Below are 24,893 nucleotides of genomic sequence, written 5' to 3' on the forward strand. Positions count from 1 at the left end.
AGACCCGAGGTAGTGTACTCAGCCCCCTCGCCACGTGATGCTCTGCACCACCTCTGGACTCTCCAGAGCCCCCGTCAACAAGAAGGCCCTCACCAGATGCAGTCTCTAATACTGGGACTTTTCAGCCTCCATAACTGTAAGAAGTAAATTTCTTTTCTTTATAAATTACCCAGTTTCAGGAGCTCTGTTATAAGTAATAGAAAAGGGACTAAGATACTGGGCCAGAGCCCCACTGTTCAGCGACAGGCTGAGGAGGGAAGGGTGGGGCCTAGGCCACACTGGGGCCACTGTCTTTGTGAGGGGCTCCCTGGCCCTCACATGCTCCCTTAGAGGCCACACACACTGTGTTCTAGGCCACTGTGTGTGCAGTTGTTGCACACCCATTTCGATGACACATGCCTTTGTTCCCAGCTCACTCAGCTCCCACACAGCCCCCGATGGGACCTGTTTGCTGAAACTGACACCAATCTGGATGTCTCACTCCCAGGTATCTCACAATTAGATGTGCCCTACCTCCTGCTGTCATGCCCTCAGCGTCTGGACATGCTGGCACTTGTCACATTCACAGTCCCTTGTGTGGGCAGCTACTCCACTGCTCCCCCACTGATGTCCCCATGTGCAGACACTATAGGCACCCAGTGTCACGCAGGTGCCATATCCACCATATGCAGCCCTGCACCCTCTGCTGTGTGTGCAGGGCCACAGCCCAGGCCCTCGAGGACTGAGGGAGTTGGGGCAGCTCTGGAGGCTGTCCTTGGGGAACTCCACCTGCTCTGGCCTGCTCTGGACTGTTTCCTCTCTGGCTGGTGCCAGAACACCTGTGTCCTCACAGATCACAGGATGACCACCCTGTGGGGTCCCAGATGGATCACTAGAGGATCCAAGAAAGACAGGGTCACATGTGCAGAGCTAGACAACACAGGGGGGTGCCCAGGTGGTTCTCCATCTGGCACCTCCTTCAGGCAAGTGATTGTCAAAACCATAGTCCAGTGCCCACAGGGGCTGATGGCACAGACCCAAGGTCATGCAGCATTTTAACTTCCTTGACATTGCCTTTTACTTCCCAGGTTTTCAGTCTCTTAAAGTTGGACAGTGCTGGTGGGACACTTCCCAGGATGGGATGCCATTGCTGGTTTGGGTTACAGACTTCTTTAAAATAAGTGTAAGTGTTCTTTTGCTTTTTTTCTGGCTTTTATTGTCAGGAAAATGTTAACCAAAAAATTTTCTGCAGTTATGGGGTAGGGTTTTTTTTTTTTTTTTTTCACTTTTATTCTGTGTCTTTATCATCTAGGCAGCTTCCTGAAAGGGATGTTTCCAATGCTTAAAATTTAAAATAAATCCCTGGTTTCTCACCAACAGTGAGATTTCATGCATTATTGTTTTAGAAGCACAGCTGAATGCCTCTGTGGGCTTCAGCAATGAGTGTGACAGCAGCAGGGTGAAGGCAAGGCCCAGGGCTGCTGGGTGCAGCTCCAAATGTGTGTCACCAGCACACTCCAAGGGGTCAGTGGGCCCAGATCTCAGGATGCCGCCTTTCCCCATCATGCTGCAGCTCCTGCATGAGGAAAAAGGTGCAGCTGTCTGGGACAAAGCCTTGATGACAGTCGTTTAACGTGTTTTCTGTTATCTAGAGGAAGGGGGCTCAGGGCTGGTGGGACAGATGCTCCATTGGGCCACTTGGAGCCCAGGACCCTTCTCTTTTGTTGCTCCCCAGTCTCTAGGGTCTGGCCCTTTTCCATGAGAGTGAGCAATTCACTTTTCAAGTATCCCAATGTCGAAGGGAAAAGAAGGGCACCCAAGCTTGCTTTAAAGACACAAACTAGGGCCGGGCGCGGTAGCTCACGCCTGTAATCCCAGCACTCTGGGAGGCCGAGGTGGGCGGATCACGAGGTCAGGAGATCGAGACCATCCTGGCTGACACAGTGAAACTCCGTTTCTACTAAAGAATACAAAAAAGTTAGCTGGGCGTGGTGGCGGGCGCCTGTAGTCCCAGCTAATCGGGAGGCTGAGGCATGAGAATGGCGTGAACCCGGGAGGCAGAGCGTGCAGTGAGCCGAGATTGCGCCACTGCACTCCAGCCTGGGTGACAGAGCGAGACTCCGTCTCAAAAAAAAAAAAAAAAAAAAAAAGACACAAACTGGAGGTCCATTCCATTTCCAGTGCAATGCCATTGGCCTGAACCTACCTTACTGCCATTCTCAGCAGCAAGAGAGTCTGGGAACTGACAGCCAGTTTTAGGTCGGGTGAGTCAATGGGCTCCCTGGCATCTGCAACCCTCCCACAGGCTCCCTCTGACCCCCGGGCCTCTTGGCCTGAGCACAGGAAGGTTGGGTGTGCAGGAGTTAGTGCCCCCTGGGAGCAGTCCTCACCCACATCTGATGGAAGTTGGGGGATAAATGCTTCAGTTTTTATCCCTGCATGAAGGACACTGAGACACAATCTGCATGGTGCCCAAGATTTCCCCACAGGGACTGGGCAGCAAATGCCCTCAGTGGCTGCTGTGGACTGAATTATGTTCTCCCCAGAGTCTTATGTGGAAGCCCTTACCCACAATGTGATGCTATTTGGCAATGGAGCCTTTGGGAGGTGATCAGATTGAGATGAGGTCATGAGGGTGGGGTCTCCATGGTGGGATTACTAATCCCACCTCAAAAGAAGAGCCACTGGAGAGTCCTCTCTCTCTCCCTCCCTGCCTCTCCCTCTCACATAGGGAGAAGGCAGCCATCTACAAGCCTGGAAGGGAGCCCCTATCAGGGAACCAAGGCAGCCAGTACTTTCACCTTGGACGTCCAGCCTTTCTTGGAACTGGGAGAAAATAAACATTGTTTAACTACCCCCAGCCTATGGTGTTTGCTACAGTGGTCCCAGCAGACTAAGCTGTGGTTGCCAGCTCAAGAGCACATTCCTTGTCCGGTTCGGTCCCTTCCCTGTCTCCTCCCTACTTCTCTATGAGCTAACTGGGATTGTCCCTCACATAAACTACTCACACTCCATCCTTGCTTCCAGAGCTGGTTCTGCAGGACTCAGGCAAAGAGGGAATCAACCATAATTCCACGACGACATGCTGATTTGTCCCACTGGTCTTAAATGCTAGGTTAGTTTGGATCCTTTTCTGTGGCAATGCCGACATGTTGTTGCATACCCTCCTCCTGCACGGGTGTGAGTGTGACTGCAGGATAAACTCCTAGGAGAGGGTCCACACCCGCCAATGCACCTCCACCGTGCCTTTTCCTTTCCACCTGTGGATCTGTGTTTGACTGTAACTGCTCACAGCCTAAGGGCACATGGGGACCCAGATGGCCTCACTGAGATGCAGGGCACAGGGCCTGTGTTGCTATCTGGGCCACGCATGAGCATTTCTAAAGTTTATGGAGTAGCTGTGCTTAGAGAGTATTGCTGCACCATCCCTCTCCTGTTAAACATTTCAGCTGTCGCCCGCTCCTCGGCAAGGGCTTCCATGTGGTGCAACTTCCTGGGGGCTCATTTTCTTCTTTGTAGGAATAACATGCATATAAACCTAAACTTGGTGCACAAGGCAGGGGCTGCAAACACATCCTGGCTGCCCTCAGATTCTTCCTTTAAACGCCCAGGAGAGGAGGCATGAATTAAAGACCATGTATATTTTTATAATTGACTCTGGATTCAGGTAATGAGTTACCAAATTTTTCTACAAACCATCACCAGCTTTGCTATCACGAGTGGAAGAGCAGGCAGCCAGCACCTCCGCCTGCTCCAGCCCCAAAAGCTCTGGGCCCTGCGTGTAGTGTAGATGTGGACCAGAGGGAATGGAGAGGCTGGGAACTATCTGGCAAATGATCTGGCACGAGCTGGTAAAGGAGGCGCTCAGGAGCCCTCCGACCAACCAACCAGCAAATCCTATCCTGGGTGGGGGAGGGGAGAGAGTACGCCCCAGGGGACGGGGACAGGAATACCTAGAGCAGCAGCACCCACAGTAGCACAAAGTGGAAACAACCCAGACATCTACCCAAAAGAGAATGGACACATCATGGAATGAGAAACAGTGGAAAGTGAAGGAACTACAGCGGTAGCATCATCATCACATGACTCTTAGCAACTTGCTGTGGAGGGGAAAAAGTTGCATGGAGTTTGATACCATCTTACATAATTGAAAAAAGCAAACAATGTGTTATTTCAAGGAGTGCAGTGGCGTGATCTCAGCTCAGTGCAAACTCCACCTCTTGGGTTCAAACCATTCTCTTGCCTCAGCCTCTGGAGTAGCTGAGATCACAGGGGTGCGCCACCACGCCCAGCTAATTTTTGTATTTTTAGTAGAGACGGGGTTTCACCATGTTGCCCAGGCTGGTCTCGAACTCCTGGGCTCAAGTGATCCACCTGCCCTCAGCCTCCCAAAGTGTTGGGATTATAGGCGTGAGCCACCATGTCTGGCCAAGATATAACGTTTTTAAAGCAGGGAGAAAGATGTGGTGACCTGATGGGCAGGGAGGAGGAACTCAGGACGGGGGGAAGTGGGGGAAGGAGCACCCAGCAGGGGTAAGGGTGGGTCTCTTTCCCTGGTTATGCTGCATGGTAGACATGCGTTGCTGTATTTTGCTGATATCAAACAGCGCATACATTACACCTCAAGAGACAATCTCCTCAAGGCTTATACAGTCCAAATGAAGATCAACCTGGCTCCCATCCCCACAGGAGGGGACCCTAGGGGTCTCTGCTTCCTGCAGGTCTGCGGATGCTGCTGGAAGCTGTACTCCACCCCCAGGCAAACGCTGTGAGTCCCCTGCATGAACCTGAGGCCCCACCTGGAGAGGGAGCCTGGAGTCTTGGCTGGGGTGGCACAGTGCGGCCTGGTTGCCCTTCCCCGAACACCACAGATGTGACTCCAGGGTCTGCTTCTTGCAGGTTGGGAACCCATTCCTGTCCTGCCCCCCGGGCCTGGGAAGCCAACCCCCTTCAATCTTTTCATCATAAGGGTCCTCACTCCACCTCCTTTCTGAGACAATAAAGCCACTTGCCCGCTCCACTCCCTCTCCAGGGAGAGGGCTGCAATTAGTGTCCTGATTTTATTTACCCTCCCAAGGACTCCAAGGTGACTTTCTAGCTCCTCTCTGTAGAACACAGTGGGGGGACCCTTAAATCTTCAGCAGGCACCCCACTTCCCAGTGCTGCTGTCTTGCTTTCCAAAGGCATCACCAGCCTCCAGTAGCCACACCACGCGCCTTACATTACTGATGTAATACAGGAATACGGCATTAGGCTCATATATGACAACCCACAAAATGGTGTGCCTCGTTCTTGGTGCTATCCCCAGGGTCCCTGTTCTTCTCCTCAAAGGTAATGATTGCTGCCTGCTCCTCATCTACAACACACACACACACACACACACATACACACACACACACACCATTTTTAGTACACACAAGATGGCAGCATATCAGACACACTCTTCTGCTGTGCTTTTTAACAAAAATTGTAATAGACCTGTAGATCATTCAGGTCAGTCTATAAAGAGCTGCCTCTACATTTGAATGGCTGCCTAAGATTTCTGGGAGTAGCTGTATAATTTAGCAGCTTCCTGTCAGTGTTTAGGAAACGGTTTAGCTGCTTTCCAATCCTTCGCTGTTTCCAGAAGTACCAGAGTTAACAGCATTTACTTACCTGTGTGAGTGTACATTTGGGATAAAGTCCTAGAAGTGACATTCACACTCTTTAATTCTGACACCAACTCTGCAAGATTAAACATTATTACAACAATTTTAGAGATGAGAAAATGAAGGCTCAGAGAGGCAAAGTGATCATTCCAACTGGAAGTGAGGTGGGAACCCGAAGTTTATTAGCTTGGCGTAGCTTTTGGGGGGGACCGCAAAGTTCTCCTGGTCTATGATAGCCATGAAGGCCGATCGCTTCACTAAAGTCTCTGTGGCCATTGCCCAGAGCCTGCCAAGGAGAAGGTGGCCAATAAGGAGGCCACATAGAGCCCAGGCTCTAGGAGCGGCCCCTGGATGGCCCTGCCGCCTTGCTGGTCTGGGGGCAGGTAGGCTCAGTGTGCGGAGCGGACAGCAGGAAGGCGAGTTGTCTGGGGAAGCGGCGACTCAGCAACTTAAGTTCCCAAAGGTTGTACAGTGGAGGTGGCAGTGGTGCTGGTAGTGGTGTCGGGCAGGAGCTGGATGGTGATGTAAAATCTGGAGCCCCGAGCCTAGAGAAGCCATACAGAGCCACACCTGGCCTTCAGGATCCCTGCTGGCTGTAGCCATTGCAGCCCAGAGATGTCAGTCAGGGCCACATCTGGGAGGGCTCCAACCAACATCTGCTCCCAACCAGGCTCGGCCTGGCCCCTCCACAAAGAGCCGCTGCCGCCTGGTGTCCCAGGAAGCCATGGGGGCACCGCACACTCACGCACCCACACAGGCTCCTCCAGCCGCCCGACATCCAAGCCAGAATCTAGGAGCCCCCCCAGTGCCTCCTGGGCCCCTGACCCATAAGTGGCTGGGGACATGGTCTCGAGTCCTGCCCATCCACTAAGAGAGTTTTATTTTTAGCGCCTGCTGGAGGCATACCTCTCTGCCACGCCAACCTGAGTGTGAGGCCACCCTCTCTCTCCCACTCCTTCCAGGCCATCTCCCAGCAGCTACATGCAGGACCCAGCATGCCACCCGCAGGCTTGACTGTCTCCGCAGCTCCCCCACAGGACAGGTGGGAAAGCTCCCTTCTGCCTGCTCCCCACTATTTTGCTGCCATTTGATCAAGGCTGACACCCACAGCCCCTTCCCTAGCTCTTGTGCTCATGGGCCTGGCTGTAGAGATGTGGAAAGTCACCAATGCCCACTCCTCCAGCCCTGGCATGGGACCGACTCCCTACTGTGACTGGGCTCTGGGAGCCGCTCAGTCCCTAGTCAATTATCTCTCCCCCGTCTCTGCTCTGCACACTGCCCCCTTCAGCTCCCTGACATGTTCCCAACAGCAGGGGTTCGGCCCCAGGCCCCTGCTCTGACCCCACAGCTGCCCCTGACTCTAAGCCACTCCATTTTGCACGGGTAGAATCTGAGACCAGGAACATCTGAGCTCTCAGAGCCCAGCCCTGGCCGCTAAGCCCCATCGCTTCAGCTTGGAGATGTGGGACAAAAGCCTAGGGATCCAATGCGCCTATAGCCAAACTACGGCGAGTGACGCCCAGCAAAGACCAGGGCTGTTTGCTCTGTTTGTATGCTGAGTGTGCGTGTGCGTCTGTTCTTCGTGTGTGTGTGTGTGTGTGTGTGTGGTGCTACTGTCTCTCCAGGTGTCCATTCAGGGGAGCTCATGTGTGTCCTTATGGCTGGCCAGAGTTGACATGCAGTATAGTACACAATGGGCACAGAAAAGTCAACACAGATCCTGCCTTGCCCCTGACATTAACTGGAGTGGGCTGGAGGCAGGGGCATTCAGGAGGCTAGGGATCCTGCACCGCTAGAGGAGGAAGCCCTTCAGTGCCACACAGCTGTTCCCCGTGCTGGACATGACTGAGGAGCCACCAGGTCAGAAGCTCTGTTTCTTTCTCCACATCTGTTTAGGAGGGAGCAGGTGTGCCTGAGGGTCTGCTTTTCTGTGACTGGATCTTTCCAAAGGTGTCCAGGGTTTCCTTGAGCGCCCCATGCATGGGGTGACGAGGGGGCATGAGAGTTTGTGCTGTGGTCAGCTGAGGGCCTCCCAGTGCAGAGGTCCCAGCCAGGGCCTCTACCCTTGGAATACAGCATTAGCCAGCCCAGTGCAGCTGCACTGAGCACAGAAGCTCCCGGTTCCTTCCCTTGCTGCTCTCCCATGTAGAGGACTTGGCTAAGCTCCTGCTACACCGAGGCCAATTTCTCCACCACTCGTGCAACTAGGCCTGCCCCCGCTGGTCTGGGCCCTGCCCAGGGAAGGTTCTGTGTGCCTTTGTCTGGATGCTGCCTGGTTGTGGGAACAGTCACCAGGCTTTAGCATCCCCCTTCTCTGCCTCAGTTTCCTCAGCTTTAAAGTGGCACATGCTGGGAGGATGACGTGAACTTCTGCATGCAAAACCGGGGGACAGAAGGCCAGGCAGCATGCACACAGCCAGTGGGGACAGTGGCATCAGGGCAGGCACTTACCCTCGGACTGGGATGGACCTCGTTGGCACCAACCTCTTCTGCAGAGGCAGCTCCACTGTGTTCAAGTTGTTTGCAACCTCCCAGGGCTGCAGGGGCTCAGGGTCAGGCTCTGTCAGCCCCGAGAACCTGCAACAGCACTTGGAGTGTCAACATGTCCACCAGCCACCAGCCTCCTGAAGTAGCTCTCACTCATCTGGAACTTTCCATCTGCCAGGTACTGTTCTAAGTGCTTCACAAATATTAGCCCATATGTCATCTCACAAGCGGGCTGTGAGGCAGTTGTTACTCACACTTTACAGACAAGGAAACTGAGGCACAGAGGTTCCACAGCCAGGAGGTGGGAGCTAAGCTGCAGCCGCCTCCAGAGCCTTGTCATGGCCACAGCAGCCAAACGGTCCAGAGCACCTGAGCCCCCGGGTGCTGGCCTCCCCTGTTTTCAACCTGAGGCCACCCTGTGCGGTGTGTACCTGCCACCTGGGCCTCATGTGACAGTGTCTGTGGGGGGGGACAGAATGGAGTGCGAGGCTATGGCTAGAGTCTCCTGGGGCAAGGACAAGGACAGGTGCTCAGCTGGCCGGGCACAGGGGCACAGCATGGAGCTTATTATCCCCACCTCCCTTGAGCGTCGCTGCCCAGGTGGTACCCCATGGTCCCTGTGGGCAGCCCTGCCAAGCATCCAGGGCCACCGCTGGGCACACAACACCTGTTTCTGGGGTGGGGGGTGAGCATGGAGTGGGAAGCTTGAGGTTGCAGGGTGCCAATCTGAGCCCCAGTGCCAGGTGCTGCCTGCTGTCCTGCAGGTGGGAGGCCAGCTGCCTGCGCCCTAGGCATTGCTGGCGAGGTTTCCCTTGTGTTTGTTTTGCCTGTTCGGCCTGTGGCTCTGTCCTTATGTGGAGTGCTCCATGGAGACTTGGCCCAGGCCCCCTTGGGCAGCCTGTTATCCTGGCTAGTTGCGAGTCCCAGGAGCTCACAAACAATGGGTGCCCAGCACACCGATTCCAACACAGCTCAGGAGGGGCAGTCGTCTGTGGCCATGCTCCTAGGGTGACTTGGGGAAGTAGCTGGCCTGGGCTCTGGGATGACCCAAGGAGGCCTGAGCCCACCCAGAGACCCCTCGGCTTAGGCTGTGATGGGGGTAATGAAGGCAGACCCCAGACTGTCAGCTGGGCAAGGGCTGCTGAGGGGCTCCCTATGGATAAACCCCCTCCCAGCTGCAGGCCCACAGAATGCATTTGGATTCCCAGGATGCTGGGGTGACCTGGGGGAGGCAAGGCTGGGCTCCAGAGGTGTGAGTGTCCTGCACCTGTATGGAAACTTCTTGGCAAAATTCTCCTGGGCCTGGATCCTCCACTTCTTACTCAGGTGAGACTTCTTGCGGGCACTGGAGTCCATCACTGAGCGGGTTAAGCTGTAGCACACCTCTCGTCCATGGCTGGAAGACAGGAGGAGACGTCAGAACAGGCAGGAGTGGTGGGGGGCAGAAGGCAGAGTGACAGAGCAGCCCAGCAGGGCTGGGGATGCCTGTGGACCGCCAAATGACCTGCATCACTGCCCTGTGCATGCACCGCTCTGTGCAATTGTTTCCTGTGTGTAGCTGATGATGGTGGTGTAGTGACCACCATAATCAAGGTCCTCACCAGATGCTCTCCCCAAGGCTCTCTCATGCTTACCCCTCCACAGCCACACCTGTCCACAGCCGAGTTCCCCAACCCTGGCAGCCACTCATCTGTCCTCATCATGGGGCAGCCATGTGATTTCAGGAGCGCTATGCAGAGGAACTGCACGCGAGGTGTCTTTCTGAGACTGGCTCCTTCTCATCCTGCTTTCCTCCAGATCTGCCCAAACTTCACCCACAGTCTGTCCCTCCTGCTGCTGAGCACTGTTCCAGGGCGCAGTTGTGCAGCTCCTCAGGCCTCCAGCTTGGGGCACTTACAAAGCCACTATTAATATTCAGATGCAAGTTTCTGCATGAAAATAAGTCTTCATTTCTCTGAGATACATTGCTGGGTCACATGGTAAGTCCATTTCTAGTTTTTTGTTTGTTTGTTTTGAGACAAGGTCTTGATCTGCCACCCAGGCTGGAGTGCAGTGGTGTGATCATGGCTCATTGTTGCCTTAACCTCCTGGGCTCAAGTGATCCTCCCACCTCAGCCTCCCGAGTAGCTGGAAGCACAGGCGTGTGCTACTATGCCCCACTAATTATTTATTTTTGTAGAAATGGGGTCTCACTATATTTCCCAGCCTGTACATACATTTTGTTTGTTTTTATTTATTTTTTGAGATGAAGTCTCGCTCTAGTCCCCAGGCTGGAGTACAATGGTGCGATCTTGGCTTGCTGCAACCTCCGCCTCCCAGGTTCAAACGATTCTCCTGCCTCAGCCTCCCGAGTAGCTGGGATCACAGGCGCCTGCCACCATGCCTGGCTAATTTTTGTATTTTTAGTAGAGATGGGGTTTCGCCATGTTGGGCAGGCTGGTCTCGAACTCCTGACCTCAGGTGATCTACCCGCCTCAGCCTCCCAAAGTGTTGGGATTATAGGCGTGAGCCACCATGCCCGGTCCTGCTGTACATACATTTTAAAGCACCCCAGGTGAGCAGAGTTAGGTGGGCATTGAGACTAGTGGAGGGTAAGGTCTGACCCCTGGTGTCCTTTGTGGCAGCATGTCACATGCTCCTTCTCACTGGTGTGTCGTCATGGTAGCTACCTCAGCCAGCATGCCACCACACGGACCCTGAAGCATGCTGTGACAACGCCGACTCCTGCCAGTTTCCCCGGGCGCCACATTTGGTCCCCTGAGCGGGTGAGTACATGCTGTGACAACGCCGACTGCCTGCCAGTTTCTCCGGGCGCCACATTTGGTCCCCTGAGTGGGTGAGTAAAGCCCTGGTCAGGGAAGGGGGCCGATTCCTGGTCTGGGGGTCTGGGTCCTTGTGGCCTAGCCAGGTGGTGGCCTTTCTCTGGGACCAGCACCGTCCAGTAGAACTTTCTGAGATGATGGAAATGCCCTAGGTCCATGCTGTCTGAGATGGCCGCTGCTGGCTACATGAGGTCATTGGCTGAGCATGACTGAGGGACTGAAGAGTTTTCAGTTGTATTAATTCTAATAACTGTGAACAGCTAGCTGCGCATGGCTAGTGCCTGCTGCATTGGACAGCACAGCTCTGGCCACTCGGAGGAAGTCTGCTGCTTCCCCAGGTGTGGTTCTAGCGACAAGCTTGGAGGTTGTGCTTCACCAGAACCCTAGGCCTGAGTGTTTGGCTCCTGTCCTCTCTCAGGAGGGCCAGCCCTTTGGTCAAGGTGACCCCTGATGCATAGTTCCCTGGCTGCTGGGGGTTCTCAATCAGCCTTGCTGTGCTGAAGCCCCACGTGTATGACACTGAGGAGGCATCACCCCTACCAGAGCAGCCTGCCCATTAAGAGGAGAGATGGGCAGCCTTTGGGGGCCATCGCCGTGTGGGGCCAGGATGGTGCAGTTGCAGGAGACCTGACATGGTGCAGGCTACACCCTGCTCCAGCATGGTGGGTACTCTACAGCCGGGGTCTCCAACCCCTGGGCCATGGACCAGTACCAGCAGCCTGTTAGGAACTGGGTCACACAGCAGGAGGTGGGAGGCAGGTGAGTGAGCATTGTCGCCTGAGCTCCACCTCCTGTCAGATCAGCGGCAGCATTAGATTCTCATAGGAGTGCAGACCCCATTGTGAACTGAGCATGTGGGGGATGTAGGCTGCACACTCCTTATGAGAATCCAGCTCCTCCCTGATGATCTGAGGTGGAACACTTTCATCCTAAACCAGCCACCACCACCCATCATGGTGTCCATGGAAAAATTATCTTCCATGAAACCGTGGTGCCAAAAAGGTTAGGGACCACTGCTCTAGAGCAACCCCCGGCCTCAAAGACCCTCTAACACCCTTGCCAGCCACCCCCTGCCTCCCTGCTCCCAACCCTGCGCCTCCAGGGCTGAGCCGGCTTTGTCTCCGCAGGCTCCCCCAGCCCCACTGCCCTCTGGGAGGTTCCTTGATGGATAGGGCCATTCGGTGTGCCTTAGAGGGGCAGGGGTGTGGCCCTGAGGAATGTCTGCCTCCTCCCACATCCAGTGGGCAGCACTGGGACAGCCCAGCTCACAGGCCAGCTGGTCCCTCCACACCACACCCTGTCCCATCCTACCTGGTGCTCCACTGAAGGCCCTCAGCCCAGAGGACCATGTGCTGCTTTGGTGGGGATGCCTCAGGAGCAGGGAGCCTGCGTGCCAGTGAGGACCTGGCTTCAGCCAGAGATTTGCAGCAGATGCTGTCAGTGGCCCATGCACAGCCCCTCCGCCCTCACCTCCACACCTGGAGGCCAGGCCTTTGACTCTCTCTGGCTGCAGAGACACACTAGGCCATGCACGGAGAGTGAGAGCCGCCCCTCACCAATGAGGGCAGGGAATTGGATAAATACCCCAGCTCCCTTGCCCCTCTGTGGGGGCAGCTCAGAGTTATGCTCTGCACAGTCACTCACAGCAGCCTGTGGGGGTTGGCTGAGCTGCAGCCGTGGTGAGGACACACCCCAGAGTGCATCCTCTCCTCCCGTTCCCTCCCCACATCCCACTTTCCTCTCAGCGCCTCCTGGGTACAGCTCCCAAGTGCAGCTCTGCACTCGCACCTGTCCAGGGCCTGCTTGGGGACTGCACATCTACACACCCATGCCCAGCAACCGCTGCAAACGCCCCAGCCTCAGAGGACCCAGGCTGAGAAGGAGGTCGCTAAGCAGGTCTCCCACCTCGCCTCACTGACTGCCGTTCCCACGCACACTCACTCTCACAGATACACACATACTCTCACAGACACACACACACTCACTCTCACACACACACAAACTCAGATACACACTAAAAGACTCACATATACACACACACAGATTCATACACACACAGACTCAAACACACTCAGACACACACACAGACTCACATACACAGACACACACAGACTCATATACACACAGACACACACAGACACCCCCCACACAGATTCACATACACACAGACCCACACACACACAGACACATACAGACACTCTTATGGACTCACACTGAGACCTGCCCTCACACACAGCCCCACACACAGGCAGGTGGCCATCTGGGCGTGGCTGGCCTCTCCCCGTCACGGTTCTGCCTGCAACCAGCTCTGTCCCCATCCTCTGCTACCTGACCTGGGAGCTCCTCGCTTCCTTGGTGCAAGGCAGAGGCTGCCCCCACCAGCCCATAATGTACCTTGCTCCCTTCCTAATTCAAAGCAGCTGGCATGGCCTACTACCACACCTGGCATGATTCAAAATCCAATGATGTCTGGAGAGGAGCACCCGGGTAACACGGGTAGCCCTTCCCAAATCTGGGATTCTGGGGCCCCCCAAAAGCCAGTGGGCTTGGGCAAGCCTGCTCAGCAGTGATTCCATAATGTGCCATGCTGTTCATCCATCCCTCTGAGGGTGGGGTACGGGGCCAGCTAGAAGGCTGCCTGCTGCCAAGTGTGGAATGACTCAAGGCCCTACACAGGAGGCTACACACTGGACACTGAACACAGGCCCCCAGGACCATGGCCATGGCATGGGAGTCCAGCCTGTCTGTGAGCCAGAACACACCCACCCACCTACCGCCTCCGCACCCCGTCTCTGACTCTGGAAGATCAGCCACCCAGAGGGCCTTTGCCCTGGCCCAGAAATACTGCCAGCCCTGCTCATGACCTGTCCCTTGCCTGCACCAAGAAGTCCCTGGGCCCTGAAGGGTGGGCTTCCCCACTGACTTGTCCACTAGCCTAGTACAGGGTGCAGCTTTCTACCCCAGTGCTGGCTAAAGGGGGTCTTGGTGGCCCCCACCCCTGCAGCCCTGGCTGTCCTGAGGACTCTGGGATGCCTTCGCTGGGCCTAAGCCCACGGTCCTGCAGCCACAGCCTGGGCCAGGCCCCAGCTCAGCCCCTTCCTTTTAGGTGCACTTGGGCGAGTCACCTCCAGCCTAGGCTCAACCCTGAGGAGTGCGGGGCACGGGGAAGCCCGGGCCAGGACAGGCAGCAGGGTCACAGTGGGAGGCTGTAAAATGGTGCCTGTGGCCTCTGCTAAGTGTCTGCTACATTCTATGCATAACCTTACTTCATTTATTTTTCTGCCTGATGGAGAACATATTATGCTAACCTCCGTAATTCAGGTGAGGAAACTGAGGCTCTGGAAAGTTAACCGATTTGCCTGCATTCACACAGTGAGTGGGGGAAGAGGTTCAGGATGGGTGGCCTGTGCTCCTCCTGCTGGGCCACGCAGACTTAGACAGTCCTGGACCAGGGAAGCAGCATTACCACAGGAACTGAGGGATCAAGGGAGGCAGGAGTGCCCCTCAGGCCCATCCCATACCCTCCCACCTGACCCCTAGGTCATGGGGATGACCCTGTAAGCTGACTGCTGAATCTGCCCCCAGGGGCAGGGCTGCTGCAGAGTCCAGGGCTGCCTTCTGCCATCATGACCCCGTCTCAGGCTCTTCACCACCCTGTTGTTGCTTCCCAAGTCCCTAACCGACTTGGGACTGTCCTTTCCAGCCACACAGGCTGCCAGCACTCACCAGGCAGCTGCCTTGAATCCTGGCAGTGATGATGATGAGGTGTGATCAGAGTGTCCTGGAACTGCTTCTGCCCAGCAAGATGCTGGTGTGAGAGCCGCTGTGGCCCCCAAGGCTGGCAGGGCCCTGGCTAGAGCCCTCTCTGGGGAGACCCAGTCCCAGGTTATGCCCGGAGCTTCCAGCCAGAAAGGACAAGCAGCAGGACCCCGTGGGCGGGCTTATGTGATGCCAGGTGGACTGAAGCTGGCCATGGTCCCAGCTGCCACACTACCACAGGAACAGCAGCCCCAGGACCCCTGGACAGGCAGTGCCTACAAGCCCATTGCGAGGTCATAAGTCCTTGAGGTCACAATTGGTGACATCACAGCTGCTGACCCATGAGGCTCAGACTCTAGCCTGAAGCCCCTCTGGCCCAGGGAGTGGCTGCAAAGTCAGCAGCACATGGGCCAGGCCTGGCCAGCCTCTCAGCTCCATGCACCCAGACAGAAGCATCCACATCTGCACTCTTCATAGCAGAGACCTCTCCCGGGTTCAGGTTCTGCAAACAGAAGAGATGCCCAGAAATAGGTAAAGACTCACTGAGGCTGCAGAAAAGCTGTTTCTGTGGAGGAGTGGACACCAGCTTGCAGGGGTTGAGGAAGGCGAAGGCAGTGAAGGAGCTGAACTGGAAGTGGTTCAGCTGTTCACCTGTGCCACTGTCCACTGTACCCTACGACTTTTCACTTATGAGTGCTGTTCACCTGTGCCACTGTCTGCCATACCCTACGGCTTTTTACTTATTAGTGCTAATAGGATTTTTATGGATTATTTAGGGTTTTCTATATGCTATCTGTGAGCAGAGGCAATTTCACTTCTTCCTTTCCAATTCGGGTGCTTTATATTTCCTTTTCTTGCTTAATGGCTCTGGCCTGAACTTTCAGTACTGTGTTAAATAGAACTGGGGAAGGTGGGCATCCTTGTCTCCTTCTCGATCTTAGAGAAAAAGTTTCCAGTTTTTCACTATACGTACGGTGTTGGCTGTGGGATTTTTGTATATATTGCCTTTATCATGTTAAGGAGTTGAGTGTTTTTATCACGAAAGAGTGTTCAATTTTGTCAAGCGTGTTTTCCACATCCATTGAAATGATCATGTTTTTTCCTCCTTATTCTAAAAATGTAGTGTAGTACATTTATATTTTCATTGTGAAAAAATAATCCTTACATTCTAGGGATAAATCTTACTTGGTAACAGTGTGTAACACTTCTAATATGCTGATGAATTTCATTTACTAATATTTCACTGAGGATTTTTGCATGTCTATTCATAAGGGATATTGGCCCCTAGTTTTCTTTTCTGGTAGTGTCTTTGTCTGGCTTTGGTATTAGGGCAATGCTGGCCTCACAGAATGAGTTAGGGAATGGTCCCACCTCTTTAACTTTTAGAAAAACCTTGAAAAACATTTATGTGCGTTTTTTAGTAGGTGTTTGTTGGAATTCACGGGTGATGCCATGTGGCGCAGGGCTCCGCTTCATTACTGACTCAGCCTCTTTACTAGTTGTGAGTCTGTTCATATTTTCTATTTCTCCATGACTCAGTCTTTTTTTTGTTTTGTTTCTAAACATTTGTCCATCTCATCTAGGTTATCCAATTTGTTGGCATGACATTTTTGGGAGTATTCTCTCCTAATCCTTTTTATTTCTGTATGGTCAGTAGTAATATCTCTTTCCTTTCTTATTTTACTAATTGGAGTCTTTTTCTTTCCTTAGTCAATCTAGCTAAAGTTTTGTTAATTTTGATCACTTCAAAAATCACCTTTTGGTTTTGTTGATTTTCTCCATTGTTTTTCCATTCTCTACTTGATTTATCTTTACTCTAACCTTTATTATTTCCTTACTTCTGCTAGCTTTAGATTTAGACTGCTCTTTGTTTTCTAATTCCTTAAATTGTGTAGTTAGATCATTAATTTGGGATCCTTCTTATTTTAAGATGTACATTAATAGCTATAAGTTTCCCTCTTAGCACTGCTTTCCCTTCATACCATAATATTTGGTATGTTGAGTTTTTCTTTTAATTCATATCTCAAGGAATTTTCTTTTTTTCTTTCTCTTTCTTTCTTTTCTTTTCTTTTTTTTTTTTTTTTTTTTTTTTTTGTGAGACAGTTTCACTCTCTCACACAGGATGGAGTGCAGTAGCACAATCTCGGCTCACTGCAACCTCTGTCTCTTGAGTTCAAGTGATTCTCATGCCTCAGCCTCCCAAGTAGCTGGAAATATAGGCAGGTGCTACCATGCCTGGCTAGTTTTTGCATTTTTGGTAAAGACTTGGTTTCACCATGCTGGCCAAGCTGGTCTCAAACTCCTGGCATCAAGTGATCAACCCATCTCAGACTCCCAAAGAGCTGGGATTACACAAGTGAGCCACCGTGCCTGGCCTAATTCATATCAAGGCATTTTCTAAATTCCCTTGTGGATTTATTCTTTGACCTACTGGCTGCATAAAGTGTGTTGTTTAATAGGCAAATACTGTAAATTTTCCAGTTTTCCTTCTGTCATGGATTTCTAGTGATTCCATTGTGATAAAAAATATACTTTGTATGATTCGAATCTTCTTAGGCTTATTAAGATTTATTTTATGGCCTAATATGTCCTGGAGAACATCCCATGTACATTTAAGAAGAATGTATATTTTGCTATTGTTGGGTTTAGTTTTAATATATATAATATAATCTGTTAGGTCTAATTGGTTTAGAGTGTTGTTCAAGTGCTCTATTTCTTTTTCTTTTCTTTCTCTCTCTTCCTTCCTTCCTCCTCCCTCCCTCCCTCCCTTCCTTCTTCCTTTCTCTCTCTCTCTCTCTCTCTTTCTTTCTTTCTTTCTTTCTTTCTTTCTTTCTTTCTTTCTTTCTTTCTTTCTTTCTTTCTTTCTTTCTTTCTTTCTTTCTTTTCTTTCTTTCTTTCTTTCTTTCTCTCTCTCTCTCTCTCTCTCTCTTCTTTCTTTCTTTCTTTTTCTTTTTTTCTTTTTTTTGACAGAGTCTCGCTCTGTCACCCAAGTTGGAGTGCAGTGCTGTGATCTCAGCTCACTGCAACCTCCATCTCCCAAGTTCAAGCAATTCTCCTGCCTCAGCTTCCAAGTAGCTGGGACTACAGTCATCCAACACCATGCCCAGCTAATTTTTGTATTTTTAGTAGAGACAGAGTTTCACTATGTTGGCCAAACTGGTCTTGAACTTCTGACCTCAGGTGATCCGCCCACCTCAGCCTCCCAAAGTGCTGGGATTACAGGCATGAGCCACCGCACCCAGCCTCTATTTCTTTATTGATCTTCTTCTGTCTGGTTCTATTGATTATTGAAATTTGGGTATTAAAATCTCCATCTATTATTGCAGAACTATTTCTTCCTTCAATTTTATCAATTTTTGCTTCATATTTTTGGGGGTTCCATTGTTAGGTGCATATATGTTTATGATAGCTATATATTTTTGATGGATCAACCCTTTTATCAATGTTTAATGTTCTTTGTCTCTTGTAACCTTTTTGGCTTAAAGTCTATTTTGTCCCACAATAACATATCAATCCAAGCTCTCTTTTGATTATTGCTTTAATGGAATATCTTCTTCCACCCTTTTACTTGCAATCTATATGAGTTTTGAATCTAAAGTGATTCTTTATAGATAGCACATATATGGGCCTTTTATACATTCTGCTAATCGTTGCCTACTAATTGGATAATTTAATCCACTTTCATTTAAAGTAATTACTGAGAAGGAAGAACTTACTTCTGCCATTTAGTATTTCTTTTCTTTATGTCTTATGTGTTTTTTGCTCCTCAATTTCACAATTACTGCCTAATTTTTATAGTTAGTTGATTTCTGTAGTGTACTACTTTGAGTCTTTTCTTCAGTCTTTTTCAGTATATTTTTTAGTTACTATCTTAGTGGTTTAGCTTGGAGGTTACAATCAACATTTTACACTTATAACCACCTAGTATGAACAGCAACTTAGTTAAAATTGTATATAAACACTTTACTCTTATATCTCTTCATTCCTCCACTTTATATTGTGATTGTCATAAATTACATGTTTATACATTGTGTGCTTATTAACATAGATTTGTGATTATTCCTTTATGCACTTAACTTTTAATTCATATAGGTAAAAAAGGAGTTACACACAAAAATTACAATCATACTGACTTTTATATTTAGCTATGTAGCTACCATTATCAGTGTTCTTATTTTGTATTATAGTTTCAAGTTTCTGTCTAGCATATTTTCATTTCTGCTAAAACCCTCCCTTTTCCCTTTAGCATTTCTAATAGAGAAAGTCTACTGATAACAAACTCCCTTTTTTGCTTTTGTTATTTGGAAATGTCTGAAGTTTTCCTTCATTCTTAAAGTATCATTTTGCTAGATATAGAAATCTTGGTTGACAGCTTATTTTTCTTTCAGGACTTTAAACATGGCATCCCTTTCCTGTGTAGCCTTCACAGTTTCTGATGAAAAATCAGCTGTTAATCTTATTGAGAATCCCTTGTACATGATAAGTAGCTCCTCTCTTGTGGCTTTCAAGATTCTCCATTTGTCTTTGAGTATTGACAATCTGACTATAATGTGTGTTGGCATGAACTGAGCTTTTTGAATGTGTATTATTATGTCTTTCATCAGATTTGGGAAATTTTCAGCCATTGTTTCTTCAAATATTCTTTTATGTCTTTTTCTTTCTCTCTCTTCTCCTTCTGGGACTCCAATGCAGTGTATGTTATACTTGATGGTGTTCCACAGGTATCTCAGCCTCTATTCATATTTTTCATGTTTTTCTCTTTATATTATTCAAACAATAATTTTTATTGCCTTATCTTCAAGTTATGGGTTGAATTGTGTCCCTCTACAACTTATATGTTGAAATTCTAAACCCCAGCACCTCACCATATCACTTTTTTTGGATATAAGATCATTGCAAATGAGTTAAGATGAGGTCATACTGGAGTAGGATGGTCCCCTAATATGACTAGTGTCCTTATAAGAAGGGAAAATTTTGGATGTAGACACACACTTAGGGAGAAGGCTGTTTAAAGATAAAGACAGAAAACTGCCAGCCAAAGAATGCCAAATAATGCTAGCAAAACACTAGAAGCTAAGAGAGAAGGATGGAACAGGTTCTGACTCACAGCTCTCAGAGGGAACCAACCCTGCCATTTTGGACATACAGTCTCCAGAACTGTGAACCAATAGATTTCTGCTGTTTAAACTACTGAATGTGTTTGTGGCACTTTGTTATGGCAGTCCTAGCAAACTAATTCTATGCTTTGTTTTTGGTTTTGTCTTACTGAGAACTGTACATTCTGAGTACTGTAATGTGGGAACTCTAGAAATCACATATTCCCACTCCTCAGGAACTATTTTTGTTTGTTGAGGGTTGGAGCCACCCATTTGTGACTTCTTGAAGCTTTTGCAAAGTGTGTATTCATTGTGGAGTGTGGTTGCTGGAATTTCTGTTCTCTGTGGTCAGACTTGACAAAGATTTCCTTAAATGTCTGGCTCCCCAAAAAGGCAAAATAAAAATAAAATAGCTCTTCTTAAAAATTACTATTTCTCTAATTATCCTTGTGGCAGAGAAGCTGCTTCAGATTGTGGGAGTTGAAAGGATGACCAGCCTCTGAGCCATCCCCCCAGCAATCAAATGCAGCCATTGGCAGTCAAACACACATCCTGGTTTGTGAAGGACAAGGTCCTTATTGCCCTCTCTGGCACCAGCAGGTCCCACCATGAACATAAGCTGTCATCCCACAGCTGCCTGCCACACTGCTAGGGAATGGAGGATATTAGGCACTATTAGAAACATGGAAATTCACCAGCTTGTTCATCAGGTTCTTCCATGGAGGATGCAAGTGTTGGACTAGACTCCAGAGTTCCAAAACAGCTGCTTTGGAAACTTCCCGACAGCTCAACTGTTATCTCAGTGGAGGGATGGATTCCTGGAGTATCCTATGCCTCATTTCCCATAATGTCACTTTGGTTCATTCATTTTTATTGCTGAGTAAATTTCTTGGTATGAACGTACCATAGTTTGGTTAACTGTCCACCTGTTAAAGGACATTTTGGTTGTTTCCAGGTTGAGGCTGTTATAAGTAAGGCTGCTACAAACATTCAGGTACACACAGAAATGAACATAAGACTTCATTTCTCTCGGATAAATGCCCACCCATTGGGTTTTTAATTTCTACCATCAAAACTGACATTTTTCCCATCCAAGTACTAATCAGGCCCGACCCTGCTTAGCTTCTGAGATCAGATGAGATCAGGTATGCTCAGGGTGGTATGGCCATAGACAAAATTTACATTTCTAATATTTCTAATAGTTATCTTTTGGGTCTCTGAATGTTACTTTTGATAATATATTCTAATAATATAGATAATATATTCTATGTTCAGGTCATGATTGTAATACATTCTCTCTGAGGATTTCTGCAATACTCCCTGTTTCTTTCAAGTCTGATGATCTTTCTCTACTCATATTGGAGATTAAAAAGATGTTTGGATTTGGGGGACATGGAACTGTCCTTTACCTTTATTCTAATGGTAGTTTTACAACTGTGTTTTCTGAACTCATAGAACTATTATACACCTAAAAACTGAATTTGATTATAAGCAAATTATGCCTTAATTTTTTTTTTTTTTATTATACTTTAAGTTCTAGGGTACATGTGCATAACGTGCAGGTTTGTTACATATGTATACTTATGCCATGTTGGTGTGCTGCACCCATCAACTCGTCAGCACCCATCAATTCATCATTTATATCATGTATAACTCCCCAAGGCAATCCCTCCCTCCTCCCCCCTCCCCCCTCCCCATGATAGGCCCCAGTGCGTGATGTTCCCCTTCCCGAGTCCAAGTGATCTCATTGTTCAGTTCCCACCTATGAGTGAGAACATGCGGTGTTTGGTTTTCTCTTCTTGTGATAGTTTGCTAAGAATGATGGTTTCCAGCTGCATCCATGTCCCTACAAAGGACGCAAACTCATCCTTTTTTATGGCTGCATAGTATTCCATGGTGTATATGTGCCACATTTTCTTAATCCAGTCTGTCACAGATGGACATTTGGGTTGATTCCAAGTCTTTGCTATTGTGAATAGTGCCGCAATAAACATACGTGTACATGTGTCTTTGTAGTAGAATGATTTATAATCCTTTGGGTATATACCCAGTAGTGGGATGGCTGGGTCATATGGTACATCTAGTTCTAGATCCTTGAGGAATTGCCATACTGTTTTCCATAATGGTTGAACTAGTTTACAATCCCACCAACAGTGTAAAAGTGTTCCTATTTCTCCACATCCTCTCCAACACCTGTTGTTTCCTGACTTCTTAATGATTGCCATTCTAACTGGTGTGAGATGGTATCTCATTGTGGTTTTGATTTGCATTTCTCTGATGGCGAGTGATGATGAGCATTTTTTCATGTGTCTGTTGGCTGTATGAATATCTTCTTTTGAGAAATGTCTGTTCATATCCTTTGCCCACTTTTTGATGGGGTTGTTTGTTTTTTTCTCATATATTTGTTTGAGTTCTTTGTAGATTCTGGATATTAGCCCTTTGTCAGATGAGTAGGTTGCAAAAATTTTCTCCCATTCTGTAGGTTGCCTGTTCACTCTGATGGTAGTTTCTTTTGCTGTGCAAAAGCTCTTTAGTTTAATTAGATCCCATTTGTCAATTTTGGCTTTTGCTGCCGTTGCTTTTGGTGTTTTAGACATGAAGTCCTTGCCCATGCCTATGTCCTGAATGGTACTACCTAGATTTTCTTCTAGGGTTTTTATGGTATTAGGTCTAACATTTAAGTCTCTAATCCATCTTGAATTAATCTTCGTATAAGGGGTAAGGAAAGGATCCAGTTTCAGCTTTCTACTTATGGCTAGCCAATTTTCCCAGCACCATTTATTAAATAGGGAATCCTTTCCCCATTTCTTGTTTCTCTCAGGTTTGTCAAAGATCAGATGGCTGTAGATGTGTGATATTATTTCTGAGGACTCTGTTCTGTTCCATTGGTCTATATCTCTGTTTTGGTACCAGTACCATGCTGTTTTGGTTACTGTAGCCTTGTAGTATAGTTTGAAGTCAGGTAGCGTGACGCCTCCAGCTTTGTCCTTTTGACTTAGGATTGTCTTGGCAATGCGGGCTCTTTTTTGGTTCCATATGAACTTTAAAGCAGTTTTTTCCAATTCTGTGAAGAAACTCATTGGTAGCTTGATGGGGATTGCATTGAATCTATAAATAACCTTGGGGAGTATGGCCATTTTCACGATATTGATTCTTCCTATCCATGAGCATGGTATGTTCTTCCATTTGTTTGTGTCCTCTTTTATTTCACTGAGCAGTGGTTTGTAGTTCTCCTTGAAGAGGTCCTTTACATCCCTTGTAAGCTGGATTCCTAGGTATTTTATTCTCTTTGAAGCAATTGTGAATGGAAGTTCATTCCTGATTTGGCTCTCTGCTTGTCTGTTACTGGTGTATAAGAATGCTTGTGATTTTTGCACATTAATTTTGTATCCTGAGACTTTGCTGAAGTTGCTTATCAGCTTAAGGAGATTTTGGGCTGAGACGATGGGGTTTTCTAAATATACAATCATGTCATCTGCAAACAGGGACAATTTGACTTCTTCTTTTCCTAACTGGATACCCTTGATTTCTTTCTCTTGCCTGATTGCCCTAGCCAGAACTTCCAACACTATGTTGAATAGGAGTGGTGAGAGAGGGCATCCCTGTCTTGTGCATTTGAAGTCTCTAAGCATGTGTTCATGGCTTACTGAATTTGAGCTTCCTTGTCAAATAATCTAACTGGGTAAGTTTACTTAAGGACATTTACTCAGTATTTTTAAGTCTTCCCTCAGGGGCCTATAAGACTCTACCAATCTCTGGCTAGAGCAAGGGCAAAGGGCTCATTGCCAGAGTTCTGCAAAGTGAGTGAGAGAAGAGGTCTGAGGATTCAGGAAGTATTTGTTCATCTCAATATTGTGCTGGTGTAGCATCCATGTCTCCATTTGTGCCTAGTGTCTTGTAGTCAAGAGATCCTTGGTTTTAACCCTCTCCAGAAAATAACCTTCTGGACAGTTGCCAGTGTGCAGAAAATGCCCTGAAAGGTGGTGGGAGGTGGGAATCCCATTGTCTCATAAGTAAACTTTCAAAGAATCTCCTTTATCTCAGCCGGCTGCCACACCCCAACCTGTTCACTTCCTTTTCCAGAGGCACGTGGTGTCAGCAATTTGAGATTTTGATTACTTTGATATAAAGTCAGAATGGGTTCTTGACTTTCCCCCATACTCTCTCAGAATTTTCTTTCTTTTATATGCTGGGTTATTTTCCACTCGTCTATTGCTTTTCTTTCCAAAGTTTCACTGCTTGACTTTTTGTCTCTTTTCCTATCCTGAAAGAAATTAAAGAATACTTAACTAAATGAAAAGACAATCTGTGTTTATGGATTGAAAGATTTAATATTAAGATGGCAATACTACCCAAAATGTTCTACCAATTCAAGGCATCCCTATCAGAATAGATTCAATGCAATACTTATCAAAATCCCATTGATTTTGTGCAGATATGGAAAAGCTGATCCTCAAATTCGTATGGAAAGGCAAGAGACCCTGAATGGCCAAAACCATCTTGAAAAAGTAAAACAAAGTTGGAAAACCCACACTTCTTAATTAGAAAACATGCTACAAATCTACACTAATCAAAACATTGTGATGCTAGCATGAGGACAGACATAGATCAACAGGGTAGAATTGACAGTTCAGAAATAAACCCATAAATCTATCATTGATTATCTTTTTTACTAGGGTTCCAGGACCATTCAATGGGGAAAGAATTGTCTCTTTAACAGATGGCACTAGGACAACTGAATATCTGCATGCAAAATATTAAACTGGACCCTTACATTGTACTACACACAAACATTAGCTAAAAACAGATCTAAAGTCTGAATACAAGACTCTTAAAAGGAGTCTTCCAAACTATAAAAGTCTTAGAAGGAAGTATAGGTTTAAATTTCCATATTCTTTCATTGGACAAGGGTTTCTTAAATATAACATCAATAGTGTAAGCAACAAAATAATAAATAGATAAAATGGACTTTGTCAAAACTAAAACCTTTCATGTTTCAAAGGATATTAACAAGAAAGCCAAAGACAACCCATATAATGGGAGAAAATACTTGCAAATATGATAATGGTTTAACATTCCAGATTGTATAAAGAACTCTTACA

General features: G+C 48.4%; 1 protein-coding gene across 1 annotated transcript; it reads right to left on the reverse strand.

Moving 5' to 3' along the window:
* Positions 1-5,771: 5,771 nt before the first annotated feature.
* Positions 5,772-15,001, reverse strand: C1H3orf22 (chromosome 1 C3orf22 homolog). Its single transcript, XM_010380579.2, has 4 exons — positions 14,663-15,001; positions 9,382-9,510; positions 8,079-8,204; positions 5,772-6,172 (listed from the first exon to the last, which is right to left on the reverse strand). Exons 2-4 carry the CDS (start codon positions 9,468-9,470, stop codon positions 5,962-5,964), a joined length of 426 nt encoding a protein of 141 aa, XP_010378881.1. The 5' UTR covers positions 9,471-9,510; positions 14,663-15,001; the 3' UTR covers positions 5,772-5,961.
* Positions 15,002-24,893: the final 9,892 nt, after the last annotated feature.

This window comes from Rhinopithecus roxellana, chromosome 1 (genome assembly GCF_007565055.1).
Source record: "Rhinopithecus roxellana isolate Shanxi Qingling chromosome 1, ASM756505v1, whole genome shotgun sequence".
Taxonomy (NCBI): Eukaryota; Metazoa; Chordata; class Mammalia; order Primates; family Cercopithecidae; genus Rhinopithecus; species Rhinopithecus roxellana.

Coding starts and splice junctions, on each gene's coding strand:
- C1H3orf22 (XM_010380579.2), bottom strand. CDS start 9,470: ATGGACTCCAGTGCCCGCAAGAAGTCTCACCTGAGTAAGAAGTGGAGG. Junction 8,205..9,381: donor GCCAAGAAGTTTCCATACAG/GTGCAGGACACT, acceptor GTGCTGTTGCAG/GTTCTCGGGGCTGACAGAGC. Junction 6,173..8,078: donor AGGTCCATCCCAGTCCGAGG/GTAAGTGCCTGC, acceptor TGGCTTCTCTAG/GCTCGGGGCTCCAGATTTTA.